Source organism: Hyaena hyaena, unplaced genomic scaffold (assembly GCF_003009895.1).
Source record: "Hyaena hyaena isolate Hyena2069 unplaced genomic scaffold, ASM300989v1 scaffold_30, whole genome shotgun sequence".
Lineage (NCBI taxonomy): Eukaryota > Metazoa > Chordata > Mammalia > Carnivora > Hyaenidae > Hyaena > Hyaena hyaena.
Genome location: NW_024080662.1, coordinates 3123436 through 3139774, shown reverse-complemented (window position 1 = coordinate 3139774; position 16339 = coordinate 3123436). Strand labels below are relative to the sequence as shown.

At 38.5% G+C, this 16339-nt stretch overlaps 1 protein-coding gene and 1 pseudogene across 3 annotated transcripts in view; one reads left to right on the top strand and one right to left on the bottom strand.

Moving 5' to 3' along the window:
* SETD2 (SET domain containing 2, histone lysine methyltransferase) overlaps positions 1-16339 on the bottom strand; it is a 122287-nt gene that overhangs the window by 50599 nt on the left and 55349 nt on the right. Inside the window, exons 10-13 of one of the 3 annotated variants that reach the window (XR_005527707.1) lie at positions 12800-12934; positions 12443-12562; positions 9150-9812; positions 6065-6232 (exon numbers count right to left, since the gene is read on the bottom strand). Coding sequence is in view for 2 of the 3 variants with exons in the window: in XM_039228243.1 (XP_039084174.1) it covers positions 6116-6232; positions 9150-9812; positions 12443-12562; positions 12800-12934 (1035 nt within the window). In the remaining variant the exon portion in view is untranslated. Of the gene's footprint in view, positions 1-6052; positions 6233-9149; positions 9813-12442; positions 12563-12799; positions 12935-16339 lie in introns of those variants that run through there. The other 2 variants (XM_039228243.1, XM_039228242.1) reach the window with 2 other exon arrangements.
* On the top strand, positions 458-935 carry LOC120229319 (annotated as a pseudogene).

The following is a 16339-nucleotide window of genomic DNA, read 5'->3' as shown; positions in this document are numbered from 1 at the left end:
TGAGGGAGGGGGAAGGAGGGGGGGAGAGAGAGAGAGAGAGAGAGAGAGAGAGAGAGAGAGAGAATATGAATGAGAATCCCAAGCAGGCTCCCCAAGGAGGCTCTGCACTGTTAGGATGAGGGGCTTGATCTGACAAACCATGAGATCATGACCTGAGCTAAAATCAAGAGTCAGACAGGTAACCAACTGAGCCACCCAGGCGTCCCCAGATCTTGGTTTCTAAATTTCATTTCCCAGCACAGAAAGCAGAGCTTATTGGACAAATGGCCGATTCCAGGGCTGGGTAAGGGGAAGTACAAGATAAGGCTGGAATAGCATGCTGTACCAGGTTAAAATCACACATGAGGGAACGTAAAGGGTCTCTCACACTGGCCAAACAAGGGATAATGTAAGCAAATAAATAATAAAATTAATGGATCATAATTCACTGAACAAAACAAGAACCCATGAGGCTCTACAGCATAATTTAGGCACTGCAGGAGTTGTGGTTCTCACAATGTACCAGATGGGTTTTCCTGAAGCTGCTGGTCCTTTTAGAACTCATCAAATTGAGGCTGCTCCAACTGGCTCTGCAGTTGGTAGATTTAAGGTAAATCTTGTCTTTGAGGAGACTGAGAAGAAGCTTGAAGAGGAAGGGCTTTGTGAAGAAATTGGTAGTATTTTTGCCTTCAAGGTAAAGGACGGCCCTGGAGGTAAAGAAGCCATCAGGGTGGTCCATGTGAAGAATGGCAAAGGTTCAGTGCTTCCTAACTCAGATAAGAAGGCTGACTGCATGCAGAGTCACAATGGCTAGCCTGCACTTGCTGGCTTCAATGACTGGTAAAATGAATCCTCAGTTGGCCTTCTTTCAAGGCAAATTGAAAATCACTGGCAACATGAGTCTGGCTATGAAGTTACAAAGTCTTCAGCTTCAGTCGAGCAAAACTAAACTGTGAAGAATTTCCTCTACCTACATTTGAAAATTAAAGATGAAATATAAAGATTCCATGTATTTCATTGTCAGAAACTACACAATGACAAGTAGTGTGAGATTTGTTCTATTTTTAATTTTTTTTTAAGTATGCTCCACACCCAACATAGGGCTTGAACATACAACTCTGAGTTTAAAAGCCACATGCGGGGCGCCTGGGTGGCTTAGTCGGTTAAGCGTCCGACTTTCGCTCAGGTCATGATCTCGCGGTTCGTGGAGTCGAGCCCCGCATCGGGCTCTGTGCTGACTGCCAGCTCAGAGCCTGGAGCCTGTTTCACAGTCTGTGTCTCCCTCTCTCTCTGACCCTCGCCTGCTCACGCTGTCTCTCTCTCTCTCTCTCTCTCTCTCCTAGAAATAAATAAAAATATTAAAAAATAAAAAATAAAAAAAATAAAAGCCACATGCTCCACCAACTCAACCAGCCCGGTGCCCTTAGATTTGTTTTTAGTGGCTGTGACCCAGGGGCCTGGGTAGCTCAGTCAGTTAAGTGCCAGACTCCTGATTTCAGATCAGGCCGTGATCCCAAGTGTCGTGGAATCAGGCCCTACATCGGGCTCTGCACTGAGCTCTGTGCTGAGAATGGAGCCTGTTTAACATTTTCTCTCTCTCCCCCTCTGAACTTCTCCCTCTCACACAGGTGTGTACACACACACACTCTCTCTCAAAATAAATAAATAAATGCCTGTGACCAATTCTGTTTTTCCTAAACTTTGGGGGAACAGAGCGTGAGGTATACTACTGCTTTGCAGAACCACATACAAATATACATTACAAAGCTAATACGGTTTGGCATAAAATTGAGTTTCAGAATAAAATTAGGAAGAGCAAAATCTAAGAGTTATAGAAACAAAAGCTCTCATTTTGCTTATAAAGTGTATTTAAGGATCATTCTGCTGAAGATTCAATTTAAGGTTTCCCTGGGAGAACTAGGGAGGAAACAGAATACTAACAGCTGACCAGTAATTAGTCTTGTGCACTTAATGTTCTTCATCTATTTTTCATTAATAGTTTTAAAAGTTCTATACCAGGATGTTTAAAAGAAAGCTTTTAACTTTTGCATTTCATGCCATCAAAAATTTCTTCCCAAATCAAAACAAATCTGATCAGAACTTAGGGGGAAAAAAACTATAGCTGATTGCAGGACTGTTTTTAAAATAAAAAATTTTACTGGGTTTCCGTCTCGAAAAGTAAGTATTTTTGTTAAAAAATAATTGAACAGGGGTGTGTGGGTGGGTCAACTGGTTGAGCGTCCAACTCGATTTTGGCTCAGATCATGATCTCACAGTTTCATGAGATCAAGCCCTACAATGGGCTCTGGGCTGACAGCACGAAGTCTTCTCTCCCTCTCTCCTCCACCCCCATTCCCTGTTCTCTAACAAAAAAAATAAAAGTAACAACTAAACAAATACAGCTTGCTCTGAGATGCAGTTTTCAATTAGAATCTCATATTTAATCAAATGTGTAAAACTCTTAGTCCTTTGTTATAATTTCCTTCTTCACAGAAGTTTAGTTTAATTATCCACATTTATCATTCTTTGTAGTTTTTCTAACGCTAATGTTATTTCTTATAACTATAATGGGATAAAATAATGCTTTTGGAAGAATGTTTAATAGAAAATTAAAATAAACTACAAAAAAAACAAGAATGCAGGAGTCTAAACTGATAAAAGTCAATGAATACAGAACTACCTAGGAGAGCAGGGAAAGCTCTTGCTTATGAGAGGGCCACAACCAAAACAGAGGGGAGCAAAAGGAATTGAAGGGTTTGAATATCACCACTTGGCAACCATCACAGCTGTTAAGTGATTTGGGCAAATTCACTGGATGCTGAAACTAATGAATAAATCTGATAAAAACAGATTATTTACAACTTCCAAAGGTGTTCCTATAGGATACTTTTTAATGATAAGGATCAAACAGTACCTTTATGTTAGAAAACCTAGCAGACACCACTTTAGCCAAGGGATCAGAGCTGACAGTTGCCAGTAATGGAACAAACCAACATCATATGAAGGATACCACTTACTATTCTGGACAAAAATGTATAACCTGAATCCAAAAGAAAACTTCAGACAAGCTCAAAATGAGGAATATTTTTAAAAATTCAAAAATATTTTAAAAACTTGAAATTTATGAAAAGCAAAGACAGACTTAGGAACTATTCCAGATTAAAGGATACTAAAGAGATACAACTCAATGTAACACTTTAGCTCAGATTCTGAATCAGATTTTTTTCCCTCCTGCTATAGACAACATTATGGGTACAACTGGTAAAATGTGAATGAGATCTGCTACTCAGACAAGAGTGTTTTGTCACTGTAATTTGCTAATTTTGACCAATATACTGTAGTCATATAGAGTAATATCCTTGTTTTTACAAAATATACACTAAAATATCTAGGGGCAAATGGGTGTCAGATCTGTAACTTTATTTTTTAAAAATGAAAAAAAAATTAAGAGAAAATGATAAAGCATATCTGGTAAAATGTTAACATTGGGGAATCAAAGTGAAGGGATAAGACCGATTTTTAGCTGACTTTTTCCCTACATTTGTCACTAGAATATGTATTACATGCAGAATACACAGAACAGTATTCTTGTAGTTTTCCCGTAAGTCTGAAATCACATCAGAAAAGTTAGGAATATTAAGAAGGAAAATTTATACACTTTTATTATGGTTACATATAAGACTAAATTGCACCAACTTACCTACACTCAAAACCTCCCTCAAGTTTCCACCTAACCTGATCATGGTCCTGAGGGAAAAACAACATTGCATAAAGGTCTCTTCTCTACCACTTCTCAGACAGCCTTACATCCAAAGTATTTAAAGTAACTTTTCCTAAATAGAGGTAAGATTTTTTTTTTTTTCAAACCAACTTTATGAGCTATAGAACCATGACCATCACGTCTTTAGGGAAACAGAATTAAGAGCTCATCCAAAAAACTAAAGTATCAAAATGACTTCACTCAAAATCAGAATGTTTCAAGCAGCCAGACTCTGAACATTACCACAGTTGGTGGTAATGCAAAATGGTAAATGCAAAAGCAGCCATAGATAGTACATAAATGAATGAGTATGACTGTGTCTCAAAAATCTTTACAAAACAAGCAGTGGGGCCAATATGGCCAACTCATGGTTTAGATTAAAGGATTTATCCAGTAGCAACAAAATGGACTACTAATAAGCTGTAGACCATGTTTGCCTTTTACCAAGTCTGATACTTGTGCAAAAATTTCGGGGTGCTTGGGGCACCTGGGTGGCTTAGTCGGCTAACCGTCCGACTTTCGCTTAGGTCATGATCTCGCGGTTTGTGGGTTCGAGCCCTGCGTCGGGCTTTGTGCTGACTGCCAGCTCAGAGCCTGGAGCTTGTTTCAGAGTCTGTGTCTCCCTCTCTCTCTGACCCTCCCCTGCTCACGCGGTCTCTCTCTCTCTCTCTCTCTCTCCTAGAAATAAAAATATTTAAAAAAAAATTTTTTTGGGGGTGCCTGGGTGGCCCAGTTGATTGAGTGGCCAACTCTTGATTTTGGCTCAGGTCATGATCTTACAGTTTGTGGGTTCAAGCCACACATGTGGCTCCCCGCTGGCAGTGTAGAGCCTGCTTAGGTTTCTCTCTCTCCCCCTCTGCGCATGCTCTCTCTCAAAATAAATAAATTTTTAAAAACCCTTCAACATAGCAGTATCTAAGACTGCATTCTTGGGGGGTAATTCTAAACTTCAAAGGAGGAGCATCTGGGTGGCTCAGTCGGTTAAGTGCCTGACTTCAGCTCAGGCCATGATCTTATGGTTCATGGGTTGGGGCCTGCGTCGGGCTCTGTGCTGACAGCTCCCTCCCTGCTTGTGCTCTGTCTCTGTCTCTTAAAAAAAAATGTTACAAAAATTATATTTTAAAGAAAATGATAATATTGATCCTTGTGGGTATAGAACAATCTCTAGAAAAGATTCTGAAAATTATTACAGAAACCCAGGGCACATAATTTCATTTTGAAATGTTGCATAGCAGATTCTACTACGATATCCATTACAGGCCGAAATTCCAAGCAGTGACTCAAACTTTTTCAGTTGAGTAAACCTATGTTTTTTTTTTTAAACTTTCTGTAAAGAGTTTAATGCTTAGCTTTCGGGGCACCTGGGTGGCTTAGTCGGTTAAGCGTCCGACTTTCGCTTAGGTCATGATCTCGCGGTTCGTGGGTTCGGGCCCCGCGTCGGGCTCTCTGCTGACTGCCAGCTCAGAGCCTGGAGCCTGTTTCAGTCTGTGACTCCCTCTCTCTCTGACTCTCCCCTGCTCATGCTGTCTCTCTCTCTCTCTCTCTCTCTCTCTCAGAAATAAATAAAACATTAAAAAAAAAAAATTTAAAAAAAAATGCTTAGCTTTCTAGGCAAATAATATGTTTGTTGAATTAAAGATACTCTTGAGATAAACATGAAGAAGAGTATTAAGAATAGTCCAGCTTATCACATGTACAGAATGTTGCCCTAAATTATCTAATCCAAGTGTTAACCATAACTACCCAGATTTCATTATAAGGAGAGATACATATCCTATAATCTAAGTGTTTATAAGAGAGGCTCTGGAATCACTAGCCATCATACTCTACTGGGTGTTTAATTGAAACGAAACTGCCAAATTCACAGGAACCTTACCTCTTGTTCTCATGATCCAAATGAATGAGGATTTTCCAGTCAAGTTATAATTAATCACCACTTATAATCAACTGTTTTACCCTGTGAAGTCTAGGGTATATTTTCAGCATGAGGGGTGATGTACAATAATTCTTTTTGCAAACAGAAATATATGCACATGTCCCTGCTGAAAATGTAGCCTGATAAATTTGCATGTGAAAATACATGCTCATGTGTAGTAGCAATGTGTTAGGTGATGTTTCTTGTTGAGGTCTACTTTAGGAGTCAAAATGTGCAAGCCCTGTGAAGCCAAGGCAGCAGTCCTGTGTATAGAGGTATAGAAAAAGTAGCTCACTTAATCCTTTCTCGCCAGGAGTCGGGATTTTCCCGGAACGACATCCATTGTCGGCAATGGACGCACCAAAATAACGCCGGCGCCAGTGAGTTAACCACCTCTGTCCTCTTTTCACCTATTATATTTTTCATGCATCATCCAACTTCCCAACCATCTTCCTGTTTCTTCACAGAATGCACGCTAGGTTCTCGTTTTTCTTCAGCACGAAGTTGAAAATGGAGTTGAGAAAAGGAGACACATGGTCAGCTGGTGATGTTAACAAGCTCCTTGCTGCCCTGAGAAGCTAGATGGAAATGGTTCAAGTTACAAGGGGGATCATCATCAGATCTGGGAGGACAAAGAGTAATTCATGAAGCTTCATTCCCTTCCCTCCCACCCTCTTTCATTTACTGATGATCCCTATGGTCTGCCTTCACAGCATAATCAAGATTAAGGATCTGAAGCAACCTCTTTCAGTTCTTCACTCCATCTAGTATGTAGAAAGGCCAAGTGGAACACATGTCCATCAATGTTACAGTGGCCCCAGAAGGTCAGGGAAGCTTGGAGTGGCTAACATAACCACAATCTTAGAGTAATGCTTTTTAGTATGATCTTGGAATTAACATCATCAACTAACCCAGTGCTTGGCAACAGGTGCTTAATAAAGGATGGCTGAATAAGACATTTTCTTTTCTGCCAGTGTCTACTTGAATACATAGGTGGAAGTCAGACAGAAGTAGTTAACTCTTTCAATGCCGGGATACTATGGGTATAGTGTAATCACATCAAGTCCATGTGTTTATCTAAAACATGTTCAAATTATGGCTTTCTGATTTCAATGTTCTGGGTTAAATGCTGGCTAAAGTTTTTTTTTGTTGTTTTCTTTCTTTTTTTTTTTTTTTTTTTTTTTAGGACAACCATAATCAGAGTTTTGGAATTAGAACCATGGTAATGTTAATCAGAATGATAGATGAATTAAGAGCCCCAGCACCAATGTGTAACAAAACATCACAGTTCAGTCAAGTGACAACATTTCTCAGTAACGCAATTCTAGGTGGGTAATGATTCCAGAGCAAACTAAAGTCTGAAGAAGGAAAATCTAATTCAGTGGTTTCCTTGATGCTAAGAATCAGGATAAACCCAAAGTATGAAGGTTAAGAAGGATATATTTTAAGTATGAATAAAATTTTAAGCTTCAAGTCAAGAGGATCATCAAGCTACATAGTGCTATGCAACTGCTTTGATCTTTCAGACAGGAGGTGGGAGGACAACAAGCAGGGGAAGAAATAATTTGGTAGGACTCAAAAACGTCTAGAGTATGGGTTTAAACGACCAGTTATAGCTAACTTAGTTAAGGATATCCCAGAGAGTAATTCATACCACTATCATTACAATAAAAAACTACCATATAGAGAAATGAAAGTATTTATTTTTTCCAGGTTTTAAGAAGAGGCAGATTTTTAAGAAATGAGGCTTAAGTCTCATTTTTTAAACTTACGTCAACCAGAGATTTATTAGGCAAAATGAACTACTGGGTCTGCCACCCCACTCTTGCTCTGTAAAACTATGTCTATGCCTGTAAGGTCTTTTCTATGTCCACTTGTGTACAGGTCTCCATTTCCACCTTCTTTATGAAGCCAGTCACACCACAGGCTCTCCTAGCAGCCTCTAAATACAAGAGGGACTTCTTCCACACTCCTTTGCCCTCACAAAGCAGGCCTTAAATGAAGGTCCACCCAAGTGACCATCCCAGCATCTCTTTCTTTTAACTGCAACTCTGGTTCCTGCAGTTCACATGTCCTATCATAAACAGATTTACTATGAATTCTTCCTTTTATAAAAAGGAAGGATTTCACAAGGTTTAATAAAGTTGAGTAATGATGAACTCTACGTGGTGCAAGAGTAGCAAATAGGTCAACGAGCGCTGAAACCACACCATACTTGAAGGGTCTCAACACAGCAAATTACAAATGCCAGGAGTAAGCATAATGCACAATCAACTACTCCTTTTGCTCAGTGTGAGGTCAGTTCCATATGGGTCAAATCGCCAGACCTAATGGGTGAGCTTTGTAGTCATAACTGGGGACAGGGAGGATTTGGGTGTCCATCCTGCTGCAAATAAAACTGTACTGCTGGTTTATCTGGTTGTTTCACTTCTGACAGAAAAGTGGAACAGAAAAATAGAAGCTAGGAAGTAACTTGTTCCCACAGGGTCCTCAAGACCTGAATTCCAGATTCAGATCACTTACAATCAAAATGTATTACATCTCTCCTAGGCTCATCCTGTTATTCACTTCTGTGTTTATCCAAGACTCAGACTGCATTTTCTGCAAAGCAAACCCTGCACATCTTGCTATGTTCTTTAACAAGAGATTATGTACATATTAGGCATAAGGGTTCCAGACCTCTCTATTTTTCCTCTAGATAACCTCTTTTGACCAAATAGGCATTTAAAGGCTGGCCTATTTCAGAAACAATAATGGAATTGAATACCAACTAGCTCCATATAAAGTTGTTTTACTAGAATAGAAATTTATGTTCAATCATTTTTTATGAGAACCTACTGAATTACCTTGGTTTTCCTGTTATTTTTAAATTAATTTCTAGTTAATCCAATACGTTAATTTCCAATTACTTTAAACACTGATTTTTCTTCTTACATTACTCTTGCAAAGAATTTTCAAATGCAGAATCACAGTTGTTACTCAAAGTATTTTTTAGTTTTAATGTAAAGTGCACTTAAGTAACTGAAGTCACTGGGGTGCCTTGGTGGCTCAGTCGGTTAAGTATCCAACTTCGGCTCAGGTCATGATCTCACTGTTTGTGAGTTTGAGCCTCGCGTCGGGCTCTGTGCTGACAGCTGGGAGCTTGGAGCTTGTTTCAGATTCTGTGTCTCCCTCTCCCTCTCTGTCCTTCCCACGCTTGCACTGTCTCCCTCAAAAAATGAATGTTAAAAAAAATTACAAAAATTTAAAAAATAAGTGAAGTCTCTGCTGTGAAATGCTTTTCTAAATGAAGAAAAGGGAATATCTGTATATTAGTTAGGCTGTTGTATCCCTTGCCAAGGTTTAAAAGATTTGAAACATTTATAATTAGCTGTAAGAGAGATGGTGTTCCATTTTTTCAAATATATGTATAGCTAGAAAGGTAATTCAACTTAAGATCTGTGGAACTCTACACCTGAGTATTCCAGGTTAAAATAAACAAAAATGTTTTCTTACCTTTAGGTCTTTCCAACTATCCAGGAGCTTGGTGGCCAAATCACTTATATCTACTGTTTTATCTGGCTGTTCCTGGCTCCTCTCACTCTCCACATCAGATACACCCTCCTCTTCATCTTGAGATGGTGTTTCCTCAGCAATAGTTTCTTCCAGTTTTGTGGCACTGCCCTCTTTAGGCTCTATTTCAGCATCAGCCTCTGGTTCAGATATAGGTAGTTTACTGGCTTCCACGATGATTTCACTCTCAACTTTAGATTCAGGCAGCTGTTGTGTGAGTAGCTGTTGTGACTGTAACTCTTCTTCTTCTTCTACAGGGACATGTTCTAACTGGTCAAGGTCCTCTTTGCCATCCTTGCCTTCCAGCTCACTGGTAGCATCAGAGATCGCACTGTCCATGCTATTTTCACTTATAATTTTAAGTCTGCGAAACATGAGCTTCTTGGGGGTATCTGTGTCAGCTTCTGTGCTTAGCTTGGTGGAAGGATCAGGAGTGTTGAGTGGTGTGTGAGCACGTGACGTATTCTCACTTGAATACCCATCTCCTTCACTCAACTGAGGAATGGCAGTTTTCGTCTGAGACCAGCGTTGAATAATTGGAAGTACTTTGCTTTCCTCCAACATATTTTTAGTAGGAATGGGTAAGTGTTCCAGAGTCTTTATAATCTGATTAAACACAATAAAAATAAAAATCACATCACTTTGCACAGTTAACTTTTCAAACCTAAGGATGGGACTCAGATCATTTCTGCAAGAGCAGTGAGGTTTCTTTACTGTCTTAAGACTAAAGTCTAACTACAGAAGGATTTAAATGTCATAATATTATTTCCTCCAGAAAGGAAAGAAAACTTTTGAGACTGACCAGCAGAAATAAAAATGTGAAGCAGGTAACTGCTCACAATATCAAACAGGACCAATTAATATCCTCCCCCGTGCTTCTCATACCTGTGTAGATTAAAAAAAAAAAAATGTACACACACACACACACACACACACACACACACACACACACACACACACACACGGACCTCATCCTGGGTATCTTTTTCTAAAAAGTTTCCCAAATGACTATGGTATAGGCTTGGGAACTATGCAACATATATTTATATGATGTCTTACATACACACACAAAAAATTCAGAGATTTCTTACCTCTTTTAGCTTTTGAAAAATAGCTATCTAACAAAGTGAACTCTCTCTTCAGAGATAATCATCGCCTCCATCCTGAAATCCAAGAATTTCTTCTAAAGTATTCCCTAATATAGTTCTACAGAAACCCCAAGAATAGGAAGTTCCCCTCCACTTGCTAGATCAGATGTGGCCCAATTCATGAACTGTTCAATAAAGTCAACTAGATCTTGAAGGAAGGAGGGTAAGAAAGGAGAGAGGGAGGGAGAAAGGGAGGGAGAGAGAAAGAAACCAACCAACCAACCCACCCACCTACCCCAAGTCTTCCTCAACTTCTACTGATTGCCAAATCTCCTGGGAGAAGAATGCAAGCAAGACAACCACTTATTTGCCCATTCCTGTTGTTTTAAAAAATGCATTATTATCTATCTCTCTACATCTATATCTATCTATATCTATATATGTAACATGTAACACTTTGGTATTATATTAGAAATTATGATTAAAAAGAATTACACTTTAAGTTAAAAAGTATTGTTTATTTCACAGGAAGGGATAAACATCACAGCATCACTGTCAATACTGCCAATGAACATTTATTTAGATCCTTAAAACACTGCCTCCTCAAAATGTTCCTACTCGTCATCTAGAATTCAGCTCTTTACTAATTTTTAGAACACCAGAATTTAAGTTTCATATGGTTTCCTATCTGTTTAAAACTATGTCCTTAGCCACAAACTAGATTTTTCACTCAACTATGATATTATATCTTACTCTTACAGTTTCCAGCTATACAGTATCAACTATAGGGAGACTATAGGAAAAACCATGGGGCAAACTCACTAGTATCAAGTTTTAAGTAAAGGTTATAGTTACAAGAATGATACTGAGATTGATAAAATTATTAAAAAAAATTTTTAATGTTTATTTTGAGAGAGACACACACAGAGCATGAGCAGGGGAGGGGCAGAGAGAGAGAGGGAGACACAGAATCTGAAGCAGGCTCCAGGCTCTGAGCCATCAGCACAGAGCCTGATGCGGGGCTCCAACCCACAAACTGCGAGATCATGACCTGAGCCGAAGATGGACACTTAACCAACTCAGCCACCCAGGTGCCCCTGATAAAATTATTTAATACCAGTAGAAAATATAGTGCTAAATTCATTATCATTGATATTATCGCTCAACCTAAGCAATCTATACAGTGGTTTTAAAAAACAAGCAAACCGGGGCGCCTGGGTGGTTTAGTCGGTTAAGCGTCCGACTTTCGCTTAGGTCATGATCTCGCAGTTCATGGGTTCGAGCCCCGCGTCGGGCTCTGTGCTGACTGCCAGCTCAGAGCCTGGAGGCTGTTTCAGAGTCTGTCACTCCCTCTCTCTCTCTGACCCTCCCCTGCTCACGCTGTCTCTCTCTCTCTCCTAGAAATAAATAAAACATTAAAAAAATTAAAAAAAAAAATAAAAAATAAAAAAATAAAAAACAAGCAAACCAATATGGAGAAACGGGGACCCTCCTACACTGTTGGTAGGAATGTAAACTGGTACAGCCCCTCTGGAAAACAGTGTGGAGGTTCCTCAGGAAACTAACAATAGAACTCCCCTGTGACCCAGCAATAGCACTGCTAGGAATTTACCCAAGGGATACAGAAATGCTGAGGCATAGGAGCACATGTACCCCAATGTTCATAGCAGCACTCTCAACAATAGCCAAAACATGGAAAGAGCCTAAGTGTCCATCCACGGATGAATGGATCAAGAAGATGTGGTTTATCTATACCACGGAATACTACATGGCAATGAGAAAGAATGAAATCTGGCCATGTGTAGCAACATGGATGGACCTTGAGGGTGTTATGCTGAGCGAACTAAGTCAGGAAGAGAAGGACAAATATCATATGTTTGCACGTATAGGAAGATTAGGAGGAACTTGACGGAGGAACAAGGGGGAGAAGAAGGGGGGAAATGGTGGGGGAAAGGGAGAGAAGCAAACCATGAGAGACTCTTGAATGCTGACAAAAACTGAGGACTGATGGATGTGGGGGGGAGGGGGGATGGGCATGGAGGAGGGCACTTGTGGGGATGAGCACTGGGTGTTATGTGGAAACTAATTTGACAATAAACTATTTGAAAAAAAAAAGCAAAAAAACAAGCAAACTGAATGTGAACTGACCTCTTCTTGAAGCTTCTGGTTACTTTCCCGGCCATCACCTAGCTCTGCCATCCAGATCCACAACAAAGACAGCCCATGACGTTCCAAAAAGGACTTCAGGCAAGACTGTGAATGCGTGTTCTGCCATGAGGGAAGGGAAAAAAGGGTATTGGGATGGGGTTGGGGTGGGGTGGGAAATATCAAACAGAGCATTAAAAAGGGCCCGCAAAGGGAATAAAAAGTTTGTTTATATTTACAAAACACCTAGAAACTCTATTTTGATTGATGCAAAATAAAAGTGTACAAATAATAAATGCTTTAAAGTTAGATACCTCACCACAAATTCAGAAATTTAAAAAAATATATCAAAGAGCTCACCTGTATGAGCTCAAGACAGGTAAGTTTCTGCTCCAAAGTTTCAATTCTAACCATCAGCCGGGATAAGCTGAGCACCTGGTTTTTATCAGAGAGACCCTCACCATTCTCCATTAGAGCTTCTAGCTCTCCATCCACCTGCCATAGCAAAGAAAAGTAACTGGTTATAAAAATAATAACAAATCTCACTAATCTAAGAATCAAACAGCCTAAAAAGATGCTCAACTTTGCCAGTAATAGGGAAAACATGTTAAATATACCAGATTAACCTAGGGGAAAAAAAATTAAGTCTGTTATATACTGTTATATAACACTCTGTTATATAGCAGTCTGTTTATACACTGTTGATGAAAGTATAAATTAGTATGATCAATTTGAAAAGTATTTCATTCTCTCATCAAATATTTACCAACTACTTATTATACATCAAATATAATCCTAGGTGCTAAAGACATTGCAACAAACCAAAACAAACAAAAGTCTGCCCTTTTTAGGAGACAAAAAACAAATTATTGTTAGGTGAAACGTTTGCCAGAAAAAATAAAGCACTGGCTTCAAAAATAAAATACTTGTATCTCCTATGTCTAGCACTGCACACCTAAGAATAAACCCTAGAGAAACTTCTCCACATGTGTACTCACAGTATCAAAAGAACGCTCACTGCACAGCCTTTATAATAGCAAAAAACTACCAACAACGCAAACATCTATGGCCAGGTTATATAAACCAGTATGTGCATACAATGGATTACTATACCACAGTGAAAGGAATCAAGTGCAGTTAAACGCAACAACATTCATCAATCTTATAACGCTGTATGAAAAAAGTTCCAGGAGATTACATGCTGTATGAATCTGTTCTTATAAACCTCAGAAACAAAATTTTTATAGATGCATATCTCCAAAATTGATTTTAAAAAGGCAATGGAGGTAAGACATGATTCAAAACACTGGTATCCTCTAGGGGCTAAGCAGGGAACATTAAACAGAGATGTGCTGTTAAGTGGTTCTTTTATAATTATGCAATGTAACTTACATCCATTCTCTGGATGTTTCAAATATTACATTTAAATAATGGGGGAACAACAACAAAAAAACCAACCTACCAAGGGTTGTTTTACAGCTGTGTTATAAAAGATAAAAAGGTGACTTACAGAACATACAAGGGGGATATAAAATTAATTCATGTGAGAACAAACAATGAAGCATTAAATATAAGTGTTAAAAAAAACTAGAGGCCTAAGAAGGAAGGGAGCAGTTACACCGAGAGTCACCAGAAGGGAACTCACAGAAGCAGGGTTAGCAGGAGGTTAAGATAAAGGGGGTAGTGAAGTAGAGGGAAAATCATGAATACAGGGAAATGGAAAATTAGGATACTGCATAGCTCGGCCTAGCTGGAGTAGACAATGTGTGGTGAGGAAGTGACAAAAATCTCATTTAAAGGAAAGCTTGTTAGATGAGAAGATCTCAGGGGTGATGTAAAAGAATCTAAATTTGATGTAACTGAGCAAGAGAGCTTTATTACTGAATCCAGAAAAGGGGAATAATCTGATTGAAATGCAATTTGAGAATAATTAGTGTAGCAATAACAGAATAAAATCTACACAGGATAGCAACTGATGCAGAAAAGATACAAAGATGGCATTAAACTGACATGGCATAAAATGATAAAGGTCCAGAACATGCGGATAATAAATTAAGAGGAAAGCAAATCTGAAGAAAAAGAATCTTAAGGAAATTTTCTATTACTTAGCTTTCATCATCTCAATATAATTTTAGGCAAGGCACTGAACATTTCTATTTTATATGATACTACAAACTTCATGTAAAATAATGGTGAACAAAAATATGAAAACATGAAATGCTATCTCCGAGAAGATGAAGAAATGTAAATTCATTTTTTCCCTTCCAATAAAAAGCTCATTTTTTTCATTTCCAGTATCATTTCTTATGTTTTGAACAGATTAAGCGTATACACAGAAAAATCAATTTACAGTTAAAGATTAATCCACGACAACTTCCTTGATAATGTTTTTCCTCTGTATATCCTAAATGTAAAAGTTCCTGTGTCCCGAACTCTAGAGGATTAGAGCAGGAAAGACAAAGAGCTTTAAAATTCCATTTTCCAGGGTGCTTAGGTGGCCAATTGGTTAAGCATCCAACTCTTGGTTTCGTCTCAGGTCATGATCTCAGTTTGTGAGTCTAAGACTGCATCGGGCTCCACACTGATGGCATGGAGCCTGCTTGGAATTCTCTCTCTGCCCCTCCTCTGCTCGCTCCACCCCCCCCCCATAAACTTAAAAAAATTATAATAAAATAATAAAATAAAATTCCACTTCCTCCCCAAATGCAAAAACCAGACCTCACTTTGGATAGTTTTCAGATGTAAAAACTACAAGGCTGAAAGATGAGGTTTTCTTTTCATAATTAGGCATGAAAAGATTCTAGAACTCTGAACATTTAAGAGACAAAATGGAGTTAAGTTTTTCATTTAATAAACATTTAGTGAATAGATACTATTCTATATAAAGCTCCACTGGGATATAAAAACAGTAGCAGTCTGAAGGAAGTAAACAGTAAACATGTAGAGAGTGAAGTAAAAATAACAAAATTTTGCAAACATACAGAAGGTGAACAGCCTTTGAACATTCCCACTACAATCATAAGCTTAATAGTCATATTGACGTGCCTAAAAGTTATCATGCCAATCCCATTAATATGCTACAGCTTCCATGATATTGGGTACTCAAGTGGACAATCAATGTGGAATTGATAACTTTTAGGATACCTGGGAGAAAAAGAGCCAGGGGACTAACTGACTGTTCTCATTCATTTACATTTACTACCAATATTTATTTTTAATTTATAGGTCACCACCTGAAAGGATTTGAAGTAAATACAAATTAACATAAAAGTATGTAAATGATTAAGGTGTATTTTAATAAATTACTGATAATTGAACATTTAAACTTATGTGCACAGTTCTATAGCACTTAAAAATTCATTCTGTTGAATACTTAATCAATCCAAGAAATTATTTACTCTTTTTTAATACTTCGAGTACTTTTGGCCATGAACTATCTTTAATGGCTCTAAGCAGATTTTTTTTTAATACTTTCTGATGAAATACAGCACACATAAAGTACATAAATGATTTGTAAATGAAGGTTTAATAAACAAATAGGTGAGCAATATCCATGCAACCAACCTGTGGGTTAAAAGCGGGGTGAGGGGACAACACTGTCAGCATTCCTGAAGGGCTCCATGGGCCCTTCCCTTGTTCTAACATAACACCTCCTCTTCTCCGTTCTCAAGGTAACATCTCCTAACTTTTTAGGAAATCATTCTCTGATTTTTTACAACAGATCTACATCTGTGTATAAATCCCTAAATAATTTTGTCTATTTTTCATTTTTATGGAAATCATACTGGACAAAACTTTTGTGTCATGCTCATTCGTCATTCATCCTTAAATTTTAGGAGCCCTCCATGCTGTTGCACGCAGCCACAGTGCCTGTGCTTTCATGACCAGTTTTTTTTTTTT